The sequence below is a fragment of the Rhinopithecus bieti genome, unplaced genomic scaffold (assembly GCF_001698545.2).
Source record: "Rhinopithecus bieti isolate Rb0 unplaced genomic scaffold, ASM169854v2 scaffold_14936, whole genome shotgun sequence".
In the NCBI taxonomy this organism is placed as follows: Eukaryota; Metazoa; Chordata; class Mammalia; order Primates; family Cercopithecidae; genus Rhinopithecus; species Rhinopithecus bieti.
Window position 1 is genome coordinate 724121 of NW_016808811.1, and position 20645 is coordinate 744765.

At 37.2% G+C, this 20645-nt stretch overlaps 1 protein-coding gene across 3 annotated transcripts in view; it reads left to right on the forward strand.

Moving 5' to 3' along the window:
• Window positions 1-20645, forward strand: part of PGR (progesterone receptor) — a 92685-nt gene that overhangs the window by 54080 nt on the left and 17960 nt on the right. For 2 of the 3 annotated variants that reach the window (XM_017887222.1, XM_017887224.1), the window contains exon 4: window positions 13358-13663. The exons of the other annotated variant lie outside the window; for it this stretch is intronic. In XM_017887222.1, the coding sequence (XP_017742711.1) occupies window positions 13358-13663 (306 nt within the window). The remainder of the gene's footprint in view (window positions 1-13357; window positions 13664-20645) is intronic. 3 annotated transcript variants of the gene reach the window in all.

A 20645-nucleotide genomic window follows, 5' to 3' on the forward strand; every position in this document is an offset into this window, starting at 1 on the left:
TTTGTAGTTTACAAAAATAGTAAAGATATAGAAAAATCTATTGAAAATACAAAAATCTATATTCCTCTTTTATTATATCAGAATTAAATAATAATTTTGTCTGCCCTGTTTTACCAAATTATTTTATTAAAACACGTTAAGGAAGTTTACAAGCTTTTCTTCTCCCAGCTCTCATTCTCTATAGGATTTTTGCTGAGATATTTCAAAATTTTTATTTTTAGGTTATATTTAAGCTTTCACTTCTAATAAATCTCTCTCAAAAACTTTTCATATCACTTGTCATAAAAATTTATTCTCATAGTATCATCCAGATTCAGTTACGTATACATTGAGAATAATTGTACAATACTGTTTCCTAGACTCTTCATCTTATCTTTTCAATGCATGATATTTAAATAAACCATACTTTTTAATGTTTTTTTATTTTTTATTTCTAATTTTTTTATTATACTTTAAGTTCTGGGATACATGTGCAGAACGTGCAGGTTTGTTACATAGGTATACATGCACCATGGTGGTTTTCTGCACCCATCAACCCATCATCTACATTAGGTATTTCTTCTAATGTTATCCCTCCCCTACTTCCCACCCCCAATAGGTCCTGGTGTGTGATGTTCCCCTTCCTGTGTCCATGTGTTCTCATTGTTCAACTCCCACTTACGAGAGAACATGCAGTGTTTGGCTTTCTGTTCTTGTGTTAGTTTGCTGAGAATGATTGTTTCCAGCTTCATCCATGTCCCTGCAAAAGACATTAACTCATTCCTTTTATGGCTGCATAGTATTCCATGGTGTATATGTGCCACATTTTCTTTATCCAGTCTCTCATTGATGGGGATTTTGGGTTGGTTCCAAGTCTTTGCTATTGTGAATAGTGCTGCAATAAACATACATGTGCATGTGTCTTTATGGTACAATGATTTATAATCTTTGGGCATATACCCACTAATGGGATTGCTGGGTCAAATGGTATTTCTGGTTCTAGATCTTTAAGGAATCACCACACTGTCTTCTACAGTGGTTGAATTAATTTACACTCCCACCAACAGTGTAAAAGCTTTCCTATTTCTCCACAGCCTCTCCAGTATCTGTTGTTTCCTGACTTCTTTATAGTCACCATTCTAACTGGCATGAGATAGTATCTCATTGTTGTTTTGATTTGCATTTCTCTCATGACCAGTGATGATGAGCTTTTTTTCATATGTTTGTTGGCCACATAAATGTCTTCTTTTGAGAAGTGTCTGTTCATATCTTTTGCCAACTTTTGATGGGGTTGTTTGTTTTGTGTAAATTTGTTTAAGTTCCTTGTAGATTCTGAATATTAGCCCTTTGTCAGATGGATAAATTGCAGAAATTTTCTCCCATTCTGTAGGTTGCCTGTTCACTCTGATGATAATTTCTTTTGCTCTGCAGAAGGTCTTTAATTAGATCCAATTTGTCAATTTTGGCTTTTGTTGCCATTGCTTTTGGTGTTTTAGCCATGAAATCTTTGCCCATGCCTATGTCCTGAATGGTATTGCCTAGTTTTCCTCAGGGTTTTATGGTTTTCAGTCTTACACTTAAGTCTTTAATCTATCTTCAGTTAATTTTGTATAAGGTGTAATGAAAGGGTCCACTTTCAGTTTTCTGTATATGGCTAGCCAGTTTCCCAAACACCATTTATTAAATAGGGAATCCTTTCCCCATTGCTTGTTTTGTTAGGTTTGTCAAAGATCAGATGGTAGATGTGTGGTATTATTTCTGAGGCCACTGTTCTGCTCCATTGGTCTATATATCTATCTTTGTACAAGTACCATGCTATTTTGGCTACTATAGCCTTGTAGTATAGTTTGAAGTCAGCTAGTTTGATACCTCCAGCCTTGTTCTTTTGCTTAGGATTGTCTTGGTTATACAGGCTCTTTTTTGGTTCCATATGAAATTTAAAGTAGTTTTTTCTAATTTTGTGAAGAAAGTCAATGTTAGCTTGTTGGGGATAGCACTGAATCTATAAATTACTTTGGTCAGTATGGCCATTTTCATGATACTGATTCTTCCTATCCATGAGCATGGAGTGTCTTTCCATTTGTGTCCTCTCTGATTTCATTGAGCAGTGGTTTGTAGTTCTCCTTGAAGGGGACCTTCACATCCCTTGTAAGTTATATTCCTAGCTGTTTTACTCCCTTTGTAGCAATTGTGAATGGGAGTTCAGCCATGTTTGGGCTCTCTGTTTGTCTATTATTGGTGTATAGGAATGCCTCTTATTTTGCACATTGATTTTGTATCCTGAGACTTCACTGAAGTTGCTTATCAGCTTAAGGAGGTTTTGGACTGAGATGATGGGATTTTCTAAATATACCATCATGTCATCTACAAAGAGACATAATTTGACTTCCTCTCTTCCTATTTGAATACCCTTTATTTCTTTCTCTTGCCTGATTGCCCTGGCCAGAACTTCCACTACTGTGTTTAATAGCAATGATAAGAAAGGGCATCCCTGTCTTGGGCTAGTTTTCAAAGGAAATGCTTTCAGCTTTTGCCCATTCAGTATGATATTGGCTGTGGGTTTGTCATAAATAGGTTTTATTGTTTTGAGATACGTTCCATCGATACCTAGTTTATCAAGAGTTTTAGCATGAAGGGGTGTTGAATTTTGTCAAAGACCTTTTCTGCATCTATTGAGATAATCAAGTGGTTTGTCATTGGTTCTGTTTATGTAATGGATTACATTTGTTAATTTGCATATGTTGATCCAGGCTTACATCTCAAGGATGAAGCTGACTTGATCGTGGTGGATAAGCTTTTGATGTGCTGCTGGATTTGGTTTGCCAGTATTTTATTGATGATTTCTGCATCTACGTTCTTCAGGGATATTGGCCTGAAATTTTCTTTTTTGTTGTGTCTCTGCCAGGTTTTGGTATCAGGATGATGCTGGCCTCATAAAACAAGTTAGGGAAGATTTTCCTCTTTTCTATTATTTTGAATAGTTTCAGAAAGAGTGGTCCCAGCTCCTCTTTGTATCTCTGGTAGAATTCAGCTATGAATCTGTCTGATCCTGGATTTTCTTTTGGTTGGTAGGCTATTAATTACTGCCTCAATTTCAGAACTTGTTATTGGTCTATTCAGGAATTTGACTTCTTCCTGGTTTTGTTTTGGGAGGGTGTATGTGTCCAGGAATTTATGCATTTCTTCCAGATTTTCTAGTTTATTTTCATAGAGATGTTTATAGTATTCTGTGATTGTAGTTTGTATTTCTGTGGGATTAGTGGTGATATCACCTTTATCATTTTTTATTGTGTCTATTTGATTCTTCTCTTTGTTCTTTATTAATCTGGCTGGTGGTCTATCTACTTTGTTAATCTTTTCAAGAAACCATCTCCTGGATTCACTGTTTTGTTTTTTTTTTAAAGGGTTTTCGTTTTCTTGTCTCTGTCTCCTTCAGTTCTGCTCTGGTCTTAGTTATTTCTTGTCTTCTGCTAGCTTTTGAATTTGCTCTTGCTTCTCTAGTTCTTTTAATTGCGATATTAGGGTGTCAATTTTAGATCTTTCCCGCTTCCTCTTGTGGGCATTTAGTGCTATAAATTTCCCTCTAAACACTGCTTTAGCTGTGTCCCAGATATTCTGGCACATTGTGTCTTTGTTCTCATTGGTTTCAAATAACTTACTTATTTCTGCCTTAATTTTGTTATTTATGCAGTAATCATTCAGGAGCAGGTTGTTCAGTTTCCATGTAGTTGTGCAGTTTGTAGTGAGTTTCTTAATCCTGAGTTCTAATTTGATTGCACTGTGGTCTGAGAGACTGTTATGATTTCCATTCTTTTGCATTTGGTAAGGAGTGTTTTACTTCCATTTATGTGGGCAATTTTAGAATAAGTGCGATGTGGTGCTGAGAAGAAGATATATTCTGTTGATTTGGGGTAGAGAGTTCTGTAGATGTCTCTTAGGTCCGCTTGATCCAGAGCCTGAGTTCAAGTCCTGAATAGCCTTGTTAATTTTCTGTCTCGTTGATCTAATATTGACAGTAGGGTGTTAGATGCCCACATAATAATAGTGGGATACTTTAAGTCTCTTCATAGCTCTGTAAGAACTTGCTTTATGAATCTGTATGTTCCTGTATTGAGTACATATATTTTCAGGATAGTTAGCTCTTCTTGTTGAATTTATCCCTTTACCAGAGTAATGCCCTTCTTTGTCTCTTTTGCTCTTTATTGGTTTAAAGTCTGTTTTATCAGAGTAGGATTGCAACTCCTGCCTTTTTTAGCTTTCCGTTTGCTTAGTAAATATTCCTCCATCCCTTTATTTTGAGCCTGTTGTGTCTCTTCATGTGAGATGGGTCTCTTGAATACAGCACACCAATGGGTCTTGACTCTTTATCCAGTTTGCCAGTCTGTGTCTTTTAATTGGGGCATTTAGCCCATTTACATTTAAGGTTAATATTGTTATGTGTGAATATGATCCTGTCATTATGATGCTAGCTGGTTATTTTGCCCGTTAGTTGATGCAGTTTCTTCCTAGCATTGATGGTCTTTACAATTTGACATGTTTTTGCAGTGGCTGGTACTGGTTGTTCCTTTCCATGTTTAGTGCTTCCTTCAGGAGCTCCTGTAAGGCAGGCCTGGTGGTGACACAATCTCTCAGCATTTGGTGGTCTGTAAAGGATTTTATTTCTCCTTCACTTATGAAGCTTAGTTTGGCTGGCTATGAAATTCTGGGTTGAAAATTCTTTAGAAATGTTGAATATTGGCTCCCACTCTCTTCTGGCTCGTAGAGTTTCAGCAGAGAGATCTGCTGTTAACATGTTGGGCTTCCCTTTGTGGGTAACCTGACCTTTCTCTTTGGCTGCCCTTAACATTTTTTCCTTCATTTCAACCTTGGTGAATCTGACAATTATGTGTCTTGGGGTTGCTCTTCTTGAGGAGTATCTTTGTGCTGTTCTCTGTATTTCCTAAATTTGAATGTTGACCTGTCCTGCTAGGTTGGGGAAGTTTTCCTGGATAATATCCTGAAGAGTGTTTTCCAGCTTGGTTCCATTCTCCCCATCACTTTCAGGTACACCAATCAAATGTAAGTTTGGTCTTTTCACAAAGTCCCATATTTCTTGGAGACTTTGTTCATTCCTTTTCATTCTTTATTCTCTAATCTTGTATTCATGCTTTATTTCATTAAGTTGATCTTTAATCTCTGATATCCTTTCTTCTGCTTGATTGATTTGGCTACTGATACTTGTGTATGCTTCACGCAGTTATAATGCTGTGTTTTTTTCAGCTCCATTAGGTCATTTATGTTCTTCTCTAAACTGGTTATTCTAGGTAGCAATTCCTCTAACCTCTTTTCAAGGTTCTTAGCTTCCTTGCATTGGGTTAGAACATGCTCTATTAGCTCTGAGGAGTTTCTTATTACCCACATCCTGAAGCCTGCTTCTGTCAGTTTGTCAAACTCATTCTCCGTCCAGTTTTATTCCCTTGCTGGCGAGGAGTTGTGATCTTTTGGAGAAGAAGCATTCTGATTTTTGGAATTTTCAGCCTTTTTGGGCTGGTTTTTCCTCATCTTCATGGATTTATCTACCTTTGGTCTTTGATGTTGGTGACCATCAGATGGGGTTTTTGTGTGGATGTCCTTTTTGCTGATGTTGATGCTGTTCCTTTCTGTTAGTTTTCCTTCTAACAGGCCCCTCTGCTGCAGGTCTGCTGGAGTTTACTGGAGGTCCACTCCAGACCCTGTTTGCCCTGGGTATCACCAGTGGACTCTGCAGTACAGCAAAGATTGCTGCCTGTTCCTTCCTCTGTAAGCTTCATCCCAGCAGGGCACCCACCAGATTGCCAGCCAAAGCTCTCCTGTATGAGGTGTCTCCCAGTCTGGAGGCACAGGGGTCAGGGACACACTTGAGGAGGCAGTCTATCTTTTAGCAGAGCTTGAGCGCTGTGCTGGGAGATCGGCTACTCTCTTCAGAGCCAGCAGGCAGTAACGTTTAAGTCTGCTGAAGCTGCATCCACAGCCACCCCTTCCCTCAGGTTCTCTGTTCCAGGGAGATGTGAGTTTTATGTATAAGCCCCTGACTGAGACTGCTGCCTTTCTTTCAGAGATGCCCTGCCCAGAGAGGAATCCAGAGAGGCAGTCTCGCTATAGCAGCTTTGCCAAGTTGCAGTGGGCTCCACCCACTTTGAAGTTCCAGGTGGTTTTGTTTACACTCTGAGGGGAAAACTGCCTACTCAAGCCTCAGTAATGGTGGACACCCCTCCCACCACCACGCTCCAGTATCCCAGGTCGACTTCACACTGCTGTGCTGGCAGTGAGAATTTCAAGCCAGTGGATCTCAGCTTGCTGGACTCCATGGGGGTGGGATCTGCTGAGCTAAATCACTTGGCTCACTGGCTTCAGCCCTCTTTCCAGGGGAGTGAATGGTTCTGTCTCACTGGCATTCCAGGTGCCACTGGGGTATGAAAAAAAAACTCCTGCAGCTAGCTCAGTGTCTGCCCAAATGGCTGTCCAGTTTTGTTCTGGAAACCCAGGGCCCTGGTGGTTTAGGCACCCAAGGGAATCTCCTGGTCTGCGGGTTGCAAAGACTGTGGGGAAAGCGTAGCATCTGGGCCAGAATGCATTGTTCCTTACAGCATGGTCACTCACAGCTTCTCTTGGCTAAGGGAGGGAGTTTCCCCACCCCTTGTACTTCCCGGGTGAGGCAATGCCCCACCCTGCTTTGGTTCGCCCTCCATGGGCTGCAGCTACTGTCTAGTCAGTCCTAATGAGAGAGGCAGGTACCTCAGTTGAAAATGCAGAAATTACCACCTTCTGCGTTGATCTCATTGGGAGCTGCAGACTGGAACTGTTCCTATTCGGCCATCTTGCCAGTCAGCAATCCCCCGACTTTTTTTTTTTGTTGTTTTTTGTTTTTTGTTTTTTTTGTATTATACTTTAAGTTCTGGGATACGTGTGCAGAATGTGAAGGTTACATAGGTATACATGTACCATGGTGGTTTGCTGCACCTAACAACCCATCTTCTACATTAGATGTTTCTTCTAATGTTATCCCTCCCCTAGCTCCCCACCCCTCAACAGGCCCTCATGTGTGACATTCCCCTCCCTGTGTCCATGTATTCTCATTGTTCAACTCCCACTTATGAGTGAGAACATGCAGTGTTTGGTTTTCTGTTCTTGTGTTAATTTACTGAGAATGATGGTTTCCAGCTTCATCCATGTCCCTGCAAAAGACATTAACTCATTCCTTTTTATGGCTGCATAGTATTCCATGGTGTATATGTGCCACATTTTCTTTATCCAGTCTCTCATTGATGGGGATTTTGGGTTGGTTCCAAGTCTTTGCTATTGTGAATAGTGCTGCAATAAACATACATGTGCATGTGTCTTTATGGTACAATGATTTATAATCCTTTGGGCATATATCCAGTAATGGGATTGCTGGGTCAAATGGTATTTCTGGTTCTAGATCTTTGAGGAATCACCACACTGTCTTCTAAAATGGTTGAACTAATTTACACTCCCACCAACAGTGTAAAACCTTTCTTATTTCTCCACATCCTCTCCAGTATCTGTTGTTTCCTGACTTTTTAATGGTCACCATTCTAACTGGTGTGAGATGGTATCTCATTGTTGTTTTGATTTGCATTTCTCTCATGACCAGTGATGATGAGCTTTTTTTCATATGTTTGTTGGCCACATAAATGTCTTCTTTTGAGAAGTGTCTGTTCATATCCTTCACCCACTTTTTGATGTTTTTTTTTTTCTTGTAAATTTGTTTAAGTTCCTTTTAGATTTTAGATATTAGTCCTTTGTCAGATGGATAAATTGCAAAAATTTTCTCCCATTCTGTAGGTTACCTGTTCACTCTGATGATAGTTTCTTTTGCTCTGCAGAAGGTCTTTAGTTTAATTAGATCCAATTTGTCAATTTTGGCTTTTGTTGCCATTGCTTTTGTTTTTTAGTCATGAAATCTTTGCCCATGCTTATGTCCTGCATGATATTGTCTAGGTTTTCTTCTAGGGTTTTTATGATTTTATGATTTTTATGATTTTAGGTCATATGTTTAAGTCTTTAATTCATCTTGAGTTAATTTTTGTATAAGGTATAGGGAAGGGGTCCACTTTTGTTTTCTGCATACGGCTAGCCAGTTTCCCCAACACCATTTATTAAATAGGGAATCCTTTCCCCATTGCTTATTTTTGTCAGGTTTGTCAAAGATCAGATGGTTGTAGATTTGTGACATTACTTCTGAGGCCTCTGTTCTGTTTCATTGGTCGATATATCTGTTTTGGTACCAGTACCATGCTGTTTTGGTTACTGTAGACTTGTAGTATAGTTTGAAGTCAGTTAGCATGATACCTCCAGCTTTGTTCTTTTTACTTAGGATGTCTTGGCTGTACGGACTCTTTTTTGGTTCCATATGAAATTTAAAGTATTTTTTTCGAATTTGGTGAAGAAAGTCAATATTATCTTGATGGAGATAGCATTGGATCTATAAATTACTATGGTCACTATGGCCATTTTCACAATATACATTCTTCCTATCTATGAATATGGAAAGTTTTTCCATTTGTTTATGTCCTCTCTGATTTCCTTGAACAGTGGTTTGTAGTTCTCCTTGAAGAGGTCCTTCACATCCCTTGTAAGTTGTATTCCTAGGCATTTAATTCTTTTTGCAGCAGTTGTGAATAGGAGTTCACTCATGATTTGGCTTTCTGTTTCTCTGTTATTGATGTAAAGGAATGCTTGTGATTTTTGCACATTGATTTTGTATACTAAGAATAAGCCATACTTTTTAATATAAAATATTTTAGTCATACAAAAAACACATATAAAGCAAATGACATAGAAACAATATGATTAATATCCACCTCTAGACTCAATTGGCTTAGGAAAATATAAATATTTCACTACACTTGAAACTGATTGCATGTATATCACTTTCCTCTTTCCCTTTCTGCAGAAACCTCTATATCTTTAATTTAGAGTTGGTCATTTTCTTATATTATTCTATAGTATTTTTTAATATCTATGTATTTCTCACCAATATATTTTTAGTTTTGAGATATTTTTTCTACTCCATGGAAATGGTATGTATATTTATGCAATTTGATCTTACTGTCTAATATTATATTTGTGTGGTTTTGGTTTTGATTTCTATTATTCTGCTTTTTTCTACACTGTATGATTTATTTATTCTCATGTATTAACATGTGCTTCCACTTGGTATTTGCTGTACTTTACCTACAGTTCAATTGTGAACATTATTGCACATGTCTTCTGGTGGTTCATGTGTGAGAGTTTCTATAGGTAACCTGCACACCTGGGAATGAAATTTCTGATTGTAATACATGATCATGTTGGGCTTTACTAGCTAATGCTAGATTGTTTTTAAAGTGGTAGTTTACACTCCATGGCAGCTCTTTATTGTTTTGTGTGTTTCTGTATTCTGTGTCTTTGCCATTTTAGGTAGATGATGTCTCATTGTGGTCTTACTTTGCATTTCTCTGGTTACTAATGAGGTCAGTCATATCGTTGTGTTTTGTTGTCTATATTTTTCTTCCTCTGTGAAATATCTGTTCATGCCTTTTCTTTCTGATTTGTAATAATTCTTTGTATATTCTGGATATATATGTTATAAATATCTACAGGATAGACAAGAACAACCTATCTGGTAAGGTGATATGCAGAAATATAAATTAGGTGAGGAAGCAAGCCATGCAAATATCCAAGGAAAAAGTCATTTCAGGCAGAGGAAACTGTCAGTGTAAGACCCCAAGGCAGAAACACACTTCAGGGGCAAGATGGGCATCAATATGAAGGGAGCATGAGGCAGAATAGAAGAGAGACTATGCAAGAGTAAGTTGGGCCTTGTAGAGCTTGGTAAGAATTTTAACTTCATTCTAAGCAAGATCAGGAGTCACTGAAAATTCAAGCAAGGAATGACATAGTCTGATTTAAGTCTTTAAAGTTGTGTAGAAAATAGGCTACAAAAAACAAAAGCTGGGAAACCAGCCAGCATATGTTACAGTAGTCCAACTGTGATTGTGAGGATGTAAATTATGGTGCAAGCAGTGGAAACAGGGATTTTAATTTGGGTTATATTTTCATCGTTATCCACCAGATTTGCTGATGTATTAGATACGAGGTGAGAAAATAAGTGAGGTATCAATGACTCTAGAGTTTGGGGCTAGAACAGGTGTAGATGAAGTTATAAATCTGGAAGGTGCATGTTTGGGCCAATGCATCAAAGTTCTGCTCTAGACATATTAATTTGAGGGGTCTGTTAGAAATACAAGTGGAGAAGCCGAGATGGGGGAATCCCGAGGCCAAGAGATCCACACCATCCTGGCTAATACGGTGAAACACTGTCTCTACTAAAAATACAAAAATTTAGCCAGGCATAGTGGCAGGTGCCGAGTAGTCCCAGCTACTCGGGAGGCTGAGGCAGAAGAATGGTGTGAACCTGGGAGGCGGAGGTTGCGGTGAGCTAAGATCGCACCACTGCACTTCAGCTTGGGCACAGAGTGAGACTTTGTCTCAAAAAAACAAAAAAACAAAAAAAAAGAAAGAAAGAAATACAAGTGGAGATACTGAGAATACAGTTGGATAGTTGAGTCTAGAGTTTCTGGGAAAAGCTGGGACTAGGACTGTAAATTTGGTAATCATTAATGTCTAGATGATATTAGAGATATAGAACTAGGTGCAGACACTTAGAAAGAGAGCATAGTTATCTAAGAGAAGTCTGAGGACTGAGCTCAGGGTACTCAAAGATTTAGAAGTTGAGAAGATGAAAAACAGCTAGACAGAGAGACTGAAAGAGTGACTACAAGAATGAAATATGTGGAAGCCAAATGAATAAGAGCGTTAAAAGATGACGGAAATGATCAATGTGTTAAGTACTTACCCAGGTTAAGTCCAGGACTGAGAATTGGCCATTGTTTTTTGACATTTGGAAATCTTTGAAGACCTTGCCAAGAATAATTTGGTTGGGATAAGGAGAGGAATGACCTGACTGGAGAAGGTTCAAGGGAGAATTGGAGAAGAGGAAATGGAGAGAGTGATGTTTCTCCACGGAATAGATTATGTGTGAGAGGGACTATTAGAGGATGCAGACAAGAGGGCAGATGATTTCAGAGAAAAGTCTTTGAGTGGGTGACAAGGACTAAGATTTGGTACTGAAATGTCAGGAATATGAACTGTAACAGGAGGGAAGGCAGAGTACAGGGGTAGCCATACTGTAGATTGGCCACAAAGAAAATATTTTCCAAATGGGGCTTTATCCCCCTTAAGCCTCTCCCAAATCATTACCTCTGCTTCTGATTCAATCCCTCAAAACCTCATCCATCAGCTTGAATGAGAGACAACTAATAAATAATAGATAATAAAGACAAGATATTCAGAGTGGGAGATGGAAAAGACAGTAATGTATTCTTTCATTCATTTAGCAGACATGTATTGCCAAAAGACACTGGAGAAAATAAAGATGACAAACAGGTGGTGCCTTTGTTGAAGATTATAGTCAAGGACAGGAAAACTTTAGCCCTCTTCTTAACATTTTCTTCCCTTAGACACACACACACACACACACACACACACACACACACACACACACACACAATTCCTGGCATATACTATATACTCCGTAACAGTTCCTTCCCTTCCCTTTGTGACTCATTCCTTCCCCCAGAAAGCTCATTTGATCTCTGCAAGTAATTTTGAATCCCCTTTGTTTCTAACTGTGGCAATTGTTTTGTTTTCCCATCTCCTACAAGTTCTAGCTCAACCCGTCGGGGCTTTTATTTTGTTGTTTGTTTGTTTGTTTTGAGATGGAGTTTCTCCCTTATCACCCAGGCTGGAGTGCAATGGCATGATCTTGACTCACTGCAACCTCTGCCTCCTGGGTTCAAGTGATTTTCCTGCCTCAGCCTCTGGAGTAACTGGGATTACAGGTGCCCACCACCACACCCAGCTAATTTTTGTATTTTTAGTAGAGGCGGGGTTTCACCATGTTGGCCAGGCTGGTCTCGAACTTCTGACCTCAGGTAATCTGCCCACCTCGGCCTCTCAAAGTGCTGGAATTACGGGCATGAGCCACCATGCCTGGCCATTCCTTGGGGTTTTATAGAACAAGTATGATCCTTTTTCTTTATGACAATACCCTGAGTTCAGAAATCTCAGAGACAAATGTTTACAGAGACCAGGTAAACAAGTGGCTAGAGTGACAAGACTTAAGAAAAGAGACCATTGGCGTACCACCAGTTTGTGGAGGGAACTGGACAAACTGGAATACCCATGCCCCATCCAAAGGCAACCATTGCAACTAAGCTTTAACAGATTGTTGCCACCTAAGTAATTCACGGATGGTCTCGTAATTCTGATCAGCATTGTCTGAGCCAAACAAAGCATATCTGTGGCCATGATCAGATACTAGAGCCAGCAGACTGCAACCTCTGCTTAGATAATTGCAGGTGTCAGCCTTCCCTTGGCTAAACAGCCACTTCACACTGATAAGTAGCCCTTGCCTGGCACAAAGCAGGTGGGGCTGAATCCAGCCTGATATCACATCACCAGAACTTTCTCTAATTCTCCTCAAGGCAGCTGTGAACTACCAGCAGCCCAAATAAGCATCCTTCTCTCCTTCAATCATTTCTCATAAAGCAGATTCTATTCATCTCACCATCCATCTTTTTCCCCTAACATATCAGAATTCATCAAAGTAGAAACTCTAGAAATCATCCAGAAATACAAATGTGATCTGACCAGCATGGGTGTAAACTTCCTCTTTCATTAATTTAGAAAAAGGGTTATTAATTTTGAGTCTTAGATCTCATAAAAGTAGAGCTGGATTGATTTTAAGATATCAATGAACCCACTGAAATTGTATAAAAAGATTTTGTGGGGCTGGCAAACAAATGCTTTTCTTTTAACATATTCTTAAAAGAATAAAACCCTAAAGAAGATTTAACAACCACTATAGACTAAGTTTCAATTCATGTAGTCTGTAGCATTAGCTTTTGGAAGGCTGTTCTGTCAGAATATGGACCCATACTGAGTTTAGTCTCTACTAAAACTCTTTGTCTTTTTATTCATATCTTCTCCTACACAGCTCCATAACCCCTGCAGAATACTGGTATAATTACCCACACCCCACCCACCCACTGATTGTTGATGTAACTAATTATTTAATCCAAGTCTGAGGCCTAAACTTTTTTAATCAAGCGTCACATGTTTTAATTTATCTTTTTGTAATTTTAATATCTAACATTTTTATTCCATTTCATTTTATTCGACTGATGCTAAAATGTATAGTGTTATAATTCTAAGATTTAGGAAAAATAATATTATACTGGGATATGGAGTTTCTATATATTTACATGAACCTCCTTTTTTTCCTTCTCTGTAGGTCGAAAATTTAAAAAGTTCAATAAAGTCAGAGTTATGAGAGCACTAGATGCTGTTGCTCTCCCACAACCAGTGGGCATTCCAAATGAAAGCCAAGTCCTAAGCCAGAGATTCACTTTTTCACCAGGTCAAGACATACAGTTGATTCCACCACTGATCAAACTGTTAATGAGCATTGAACCAGATGTGATCTATGCAGGACATGACAACTCAAAACCTGACACCTCCAGTTCTTTGCTGACAAGTCTTAATCAACTAGGCGAGAGGCAACTTCTTTCAGTAGTCAAGTGGTCTAAATCATTGCCAGGTAATAATAATTTTTATATACAGCATGTAATAAAAAATGTACTGTTTGTTGTATTAGTAGATTGTTAAAACACTCTATGCAGTAAATTAACTACAATATAAAACAGTGTATGATAGTATGTGTTTCAGCAGTTCAAAATATTTGTCTGGGACCCTAATATGTGTTGTAGAAATATAATCAAATAAAGAACATACTGAGTCTTATTGATGAGTCAGAAATTGCATACATTAAACTTATGCTAATAAGAAATAGCTTAGGTTTACGTGTTCAACCACAGATATTACGGTAGCTCAGAAATATAAACTGATCATTTTTTATAAATGCCCCATTTATTCTAAACCTTAATTCAACCAACCTTATTTGGTTGAAAATAAAACTGAAGTATAAAGTCATATAAGAAATCAAAATAGTATTCAGAGTACAGTAAGGTGTCAGAAGTAAATGGAGAAAACAGAATTCCTAAACATAAATTACTTTAAAAAAATAATAGCATACAGAGAAAAGAATCTCTAGTCACTATTCCTTTAATTTTACCCAGACAAAGGGAGTATATCACCCAGCAATAGAGAGAACTTGGATTATATCATCACAGAAGAATTTCAGTCACTTTACTTATCAGCTATTTTTGCTCCCTCACCACAGCTCTGTAGGAGCCAAGTACTTGAAAGAATAACAAGCATGAAATTCTCATTTGGTTAAATCTTAGACTCCAGAGCCAGGAGAATACATGTATAGCAATTGTTTGTGAAGGCATTCCTCCAATAATTAGGAATAGAACTTTTTAAAAAACTACATTCTCTTCACATCAGTAATACCCTTGTACTGCTATAGACCAAATTATTTTCTAATATCTGATCAAGAATTAAACATATTATGTCCTTTTAGTCCCCAAGTAAATTCAATGGCTCTTTTAGAAAAAGAATTTCTTCCCAATTTGCCTTAACATAACTCTCAGTTATTATTCTACCTGAAAGGTTTGAAATACAATAGATGAATTGTTACTGAAAATTCAATTACATGAACAGAAAGAAAATAGATACCTATTTGTTGAATCTTTAAAAAAAATACATATTAAGAAAAGTTAATCGACTTCAGTGTTCTAGTGGAGATGAAGTAATTTTACAGAAAAATCAAAATGCCCAGATTCTTACTGACTTCGGTCTCACTGAAAGGCCTTAAACAGATAATAACTTTTTGAACATTCTGAATGTTTAGATTTTATCACACAGTGGTTATCAAACTTGACAGAGCTTTAATAAATAAAAATAACCCAAGAGCATTGATGAACTTTTTCTATTTAAAATGAGTGTTTAAACATGTGTTTAATTTTCTCCATTGTTCTATTATTTGGAAAATATGATTTCTTTGATTTTGTTGATATGGTTTATATTCCTTTTGTTTGCAATGTTGGAGGTTCTTTACTGTTTAAAAAGATTCTAGCATCAGCTGGCAACGTTAGAAAATAACCAGTTATACTTGAAAAGATGACTTATTCACTTTGGATAAAAGCTAAGTGACCTTTTAACTGGAAACAGTTGTCTGTCAGAATTTTTTGACCCCACACAGCCTCAAAAGGAATGAGAGAAAACTCTTACATTGAATTTGGTGGCAACTTTTTTAATGCTGCAAAATGTAATTTTTGTTTAGTAAATCAGAATAATGGCAACACTAGTATTACCCATACTGTTTCCATTAATTGCAAACAGGGAAACATTGAGATTATCAAAGTGTCTTGTGGCCTGTGGACTTTTAAAACCATATTTTCATGGTTTGCATTTTGGGAATAGCACTACTGAATGAATTATGAAAATGGCCAGTTAACTAGAGTGACTATTTGACCTCTGAGAAAGGACTTGGAGGGATATATGTATAGAAAGTAATTTAGTATCATTAGCTACTTAAAACTTATTTCAATTGACTTTAAATAAGCTTACAGTTTTTATTCACTTATTTACTCAATAAATGTCTATTATGTACCTGCTGGGTGCAATATCTAATAATTAAACAGTGGTTTAGAAAGAAAAGCCACAAGGCTGGGCTCATGGTGTGAATGCATTTTGGTGCAGGACATCCTAGCATCTGGTCATCAGTTTTGCATGTAAAAGAAATTTATTTCATTCATTCACTCATGTGCAAAGTAAGTCTGTGGAAGACAGACTTTTTTAAGTGAGCCTCACTAATAAGCCAGAATGTCAACTAACTTGCTTATTTACAGTGACACACACACACACACACACACACATGCATGCACACACACAATATAAATATACATAATACTTATGTTGCTAGGAACATATATTAACAGATCAGATCATTCTTTCACGATAGAAAACTGTATTCGGGAAGTCACATTAAGATCTGATACAGAATGACCATCATAACAAAGGTGACGGCATTTATGAAGACACCTAGAGAATTCTTATTGCCTGGTCAGGGCTTTCTCATTTCTCCTTTGTCTATATTCATCCATTATCTTGGATCTCTTATAATAATGGTAGTTTATATTTCTTCAAAAATATTTCACATATATCCTTTTTCTTTCTTTTCTTTTCTTTCTTTCTTTCTTTTTTTTTTTTTTTTTTTGAAACAGGGTCTCACTCTATTGCCCAGGCTACACTGCAGTGGCACGATCTTGGCTCATTGCAGCCCGGACCTCTTGGGCTCAAGTTATCCTACCACCTCAGCCTCCTGATTAGCTGGTAGCTGGGACACTACAGGCATGTGCCACCTTGCTCGGCTAATTTTTTAATTTTTAGTTGAAATTGGGTTTAACTGTGTTACCCAGGCTGGTCTTGAACTCCTGGGCTCAAGTGATCTGCCTGCCTCAGCCTCCCAAAGTGCTGGAATTACAAACATGACCCACCGCGCCCCACCCCATTTTCTTTAATAGAGACTTGTAAGATGCTCTAAACTTATGTCAGCACATTTAGAAAACATTTCTTAGGATGCATTGCCAATGAATGATTTTACATTGACTTTTATCGTAGCTTCAGTGGGCAATATTTTCTTATTTGAAATGTAGAGCAAAACTATATTTGACTTTTTTAATGAACAAGACATATTCCCTCTATTAAGGAAAATTCAATCCAATGGGAGAGAGAAGATACCCAAACAACTATAGTGTTATGTAAAAGTGATATAAGATACAGATATAATGAAAGTGGGGCAGAAGAACATTTTTGGCTTCAAGGACTAAAGAAGACTTCAGAGACAAAAATGTCAGTTAAACCTCATCTTGCAGGAGAAACAAGACTGATAAATCATGATAAGAGAAAGCATTCTAGATAGAAGGAACAGTATGGCTGAAATAAAAAAGCATGAAATAGGTTTGGTGAATAATGCATTAAGCCAGCATATTAATAGTTCTCAACCTTTTCAAGTGTGGGGTTCCCTTAGTAACATCAAAAATTGTATACAGTCTCCCCATAGGGTAGTAATTAAAGTTTTGAGTAGCTACGGATTGAGAAAACACATTTGTACATACGGTCCCTCAGACACTGCTACAGTAAGTACTGGCCTTCAGGGAATTTAATCACCCAAATGCTAAGAAAACATTGACAATAAATTTATTTTGAACTGAATAATGGAAAGTAAACTTAGAGGTATAAGTTATAGGCTGATCAAGGATGGTCTTAAAATTTACTGTAGATGTTAGAGTTTAAATTAAAAGTACTAATTCACAATTCAGTATCACCTTTAAATTGTCCTCATCCTGTACATCAATACGTTGCAGTGAAATTGATGTGACAGAGGGGGTATGACGGAAACATTTCTGTTGCACAAATTTTGTCTTGATATTTCAGTTAATTTAGTGAAAACTCCATTTAGTTCAATGCTTTGACATTTTTAAGCCTTGCATTTTTTAGGACATACTTTATTTATTTGTGTCATTTCACCAGACTACTTGCAGTTATTAGTATCAGAATATTGGAACAGTATTTTGCGTTGGTTTTCTGCTTTTGAAGCATGCCAAAACAACTTTTGAGTCAGTGACAGTCGTTGCATCTTGACAAAGGATTTTTTTCTCTTCCTTCCCGAATCAGAAGAGTAAATTAAATTATTGCTGTCCAGAAAAAAATGATGAGAGAGAAATGAGAGTAGCATACTGAGAGTAAAGGCCTTAATAAATGTGTTGATAAAGACTAAAAAAATTGTTTTTCTCACACTTTATTCCACTGAAATTATGATTGCCAATGGCAACAAAAATTTTTACTTGTCAAATCAGATGAATATTTCCAGCCCTTAATGTGTTTCACCTACATCTGGGACTATTGGCAAAGTAACTATTTCTTGCTAAAACTCTTGCTTAGGCATTTGTCACTTCGCTTCCAGGTAGGTATGTTTCTCTCCCTATGTACACTTCCTGACTCCTGTGTGGATTTGTTCTTCCACCCACACTATAAATTTGTGTTCTGAGTTCTATCTTTTCCAGTCATTTCTCATTCTACACAGTCTGTGTAAGCTCATTCATAGTTTTGTCTTCAACTACCACTATATTGTGATGACTCCTAAATACATAGTATTAGCCAGACCCGCTACAAAACTACTGAACTTTCAACGGCTTATTACACAACTCCACCCAGATGACTTCCAAGTCAACATGACCCCATAAACCTAAGGCCTTTTTCAATATCTTGAAATGGCACCTCAGCCAGAATTTTTGGTATCATCCTTGACTCACTTTCTCCTTCACCCCTTATCCAATAAATTGTTAAATTCTATCAACTCCACTTATTAAATATATGATGCATTATACATGCTACTTCTGTTGCTACTTCCCTTAGTTTGGTCCTTGTCTTTTTTTACTTGGATTCATGTTGCAGCCTTCTAACTGATTCTATTACCATCAATTTCACATGGCCCCCAAATAGATCCTCTATTCTACCCCAGAATCATTTTCTAAAACAATTATAATCAATCGTATTTTCCATTTCTTTTTCCAAATAGCATCCAAACTCCATAGACTCAGTATGCAAGGGCTTTCTGTGATCTGGCTCCTGAATTTGCAGTGTTATCTCTCATCATTCCTCTTCACACGACTCTAAGATCTAGTTCCCTAAATGCTGTTTGATCAAATTCTAGCCTCCTTCTCTTGCCCATATTATTTTTCCTACCTGGCAGCCCATCTCTTTTCCCACATCTTCCTTTGACTGACCTGTAACTGTCTTTCAGGATTCGCAACACTTGTCACTTCCTCTGGGAAGATTTCTCTGAGCCTTCCTAGACTGGGTGAGGAAACCCTGTACCCTCCCTTGTCTCGTTTGTGCTTGTCAACCCTAACATTATGACTCTGAGTTACAATTGTGTTCTACTTTTCTATCTGTCTCACAAGCCTATAGTGTTAAAGGCAGAAACAGCATCTTTCTAATCTTGATCCTAATTGCAAGTATAATGCTTCCTCCCAAATAGGTGCTTAAAGAATATTTATAGAAATTTAATTTACAGAATTGATATGCAAAGAATTATACTATCTTAGGTTGTTAGACATTAAGTTCTTATTCAGAATAAATCATCAAACATATGTTGGTGGTTATACTTGTAGTATTGAAGCTTCTTTGTGCTTCCCAACATTGATACTTGTTGAAATGAAAGTTGACGCTTTGTGTCAGAAGGTGCTGAGATATTTAATGCTCTGTCATTGTTGTTGTAGATCATCTGTTTCAATTACATGACATTTTTTACAGAACCAAAACCTACATATTTTATCAAAACTCTGGGATTAAGATTGGGGAACTTAGTATGTCATACAAGCTGTCTTTTTTTTTTTTTCTTGCGACAGGGTCTCACTCTGTCACCCAGGCTGGAGTGCAGTGGCATGATTATAGCTCACCGCAGCTTAGAACTCCTAGGCTCAAGCCATCCTCTTGCTTCAGCCTCCCCAGTAACTTCAGCCTCCCCAGAACTACAGGTGTGCACCACCACACCTGGACAGGCTTTTTTAAATTGGTTTGTAGAGACTGGGTCCTGGCTGGTCTCAGACTCCTGGCCTCAAGTGACTCTCCTGCCTCACCTCCCATAGCACTGGGACTATCAGCATGAACCAGCACACCCAGCCCAGGCCATCTCTTTACTATACACTTTCTGTTAATTCTTTAAGCTAAAATTGGACAGCTGTAACAGGTCTTTTGTCAAAAATTATCAGGTCAAGTCACTTAAAAGGAAAAGAGTATTTTTTTTGGTAACATTTGTTAAACACAATTAGTGATAATCCATCACTTCTCTTATGTGAAGGTTTTTCATTTTGGTCATCTCAAATGTACTAAGTTTGCCTGATCATTATCATCATTGGGAATTTGATCTCAGTGTTCCCGTCTTTGTTTCAGCATAAAGTAATGAATGATATTACAGTTAATAAGGAAAAAAATAGCATTTCTATACTAGGCATGTTCAAGTCAATTTAACATTGTACATTTATCACAGATAAGCACTGTAAAAGGTGGAGTAAATAAAGGTTATTTTCTGAGTTCTATTCCATTCTGTCAAACAGAAATATAGTTTCTGCTATAAATATTGGTAATTTTATAAATTTAAAGTTATTATAATAAGATTTGCCTTTAATGTTGTAATAAAATAAAAGTAAGCCTGGATTTCTAGTCCCAGAATGCGAAAACAAAGAAAAAAGCAAAAGACAAAACAAAACTAAGAGTAGGATAACGTGAATGTGAACATGTAAATGTAGACAGGATCTGTTTTTGGATAAAGAACAATTTAATTGTTATATAATTTTCTAAAATGTTAAATGTTTAAAAGGTTAACATAAGACAAATGCCTGAAGTTAAAAATTATAGCATAGTTAAGTCAAATATTTAAATATTATACTTTTTTTAGAAAACTATAAAGTTCACCGAGAAAGATATAGAGAATAATAAATGTATTTGTGGAGATTATTGTGAACTCTCGGTTAATGTTTTGATACATCTGATTAATTAAAACTAAGTAACTTTCTATGAGCCTTTTTTTTTTTTTTTTTTTTTTTTTTTTT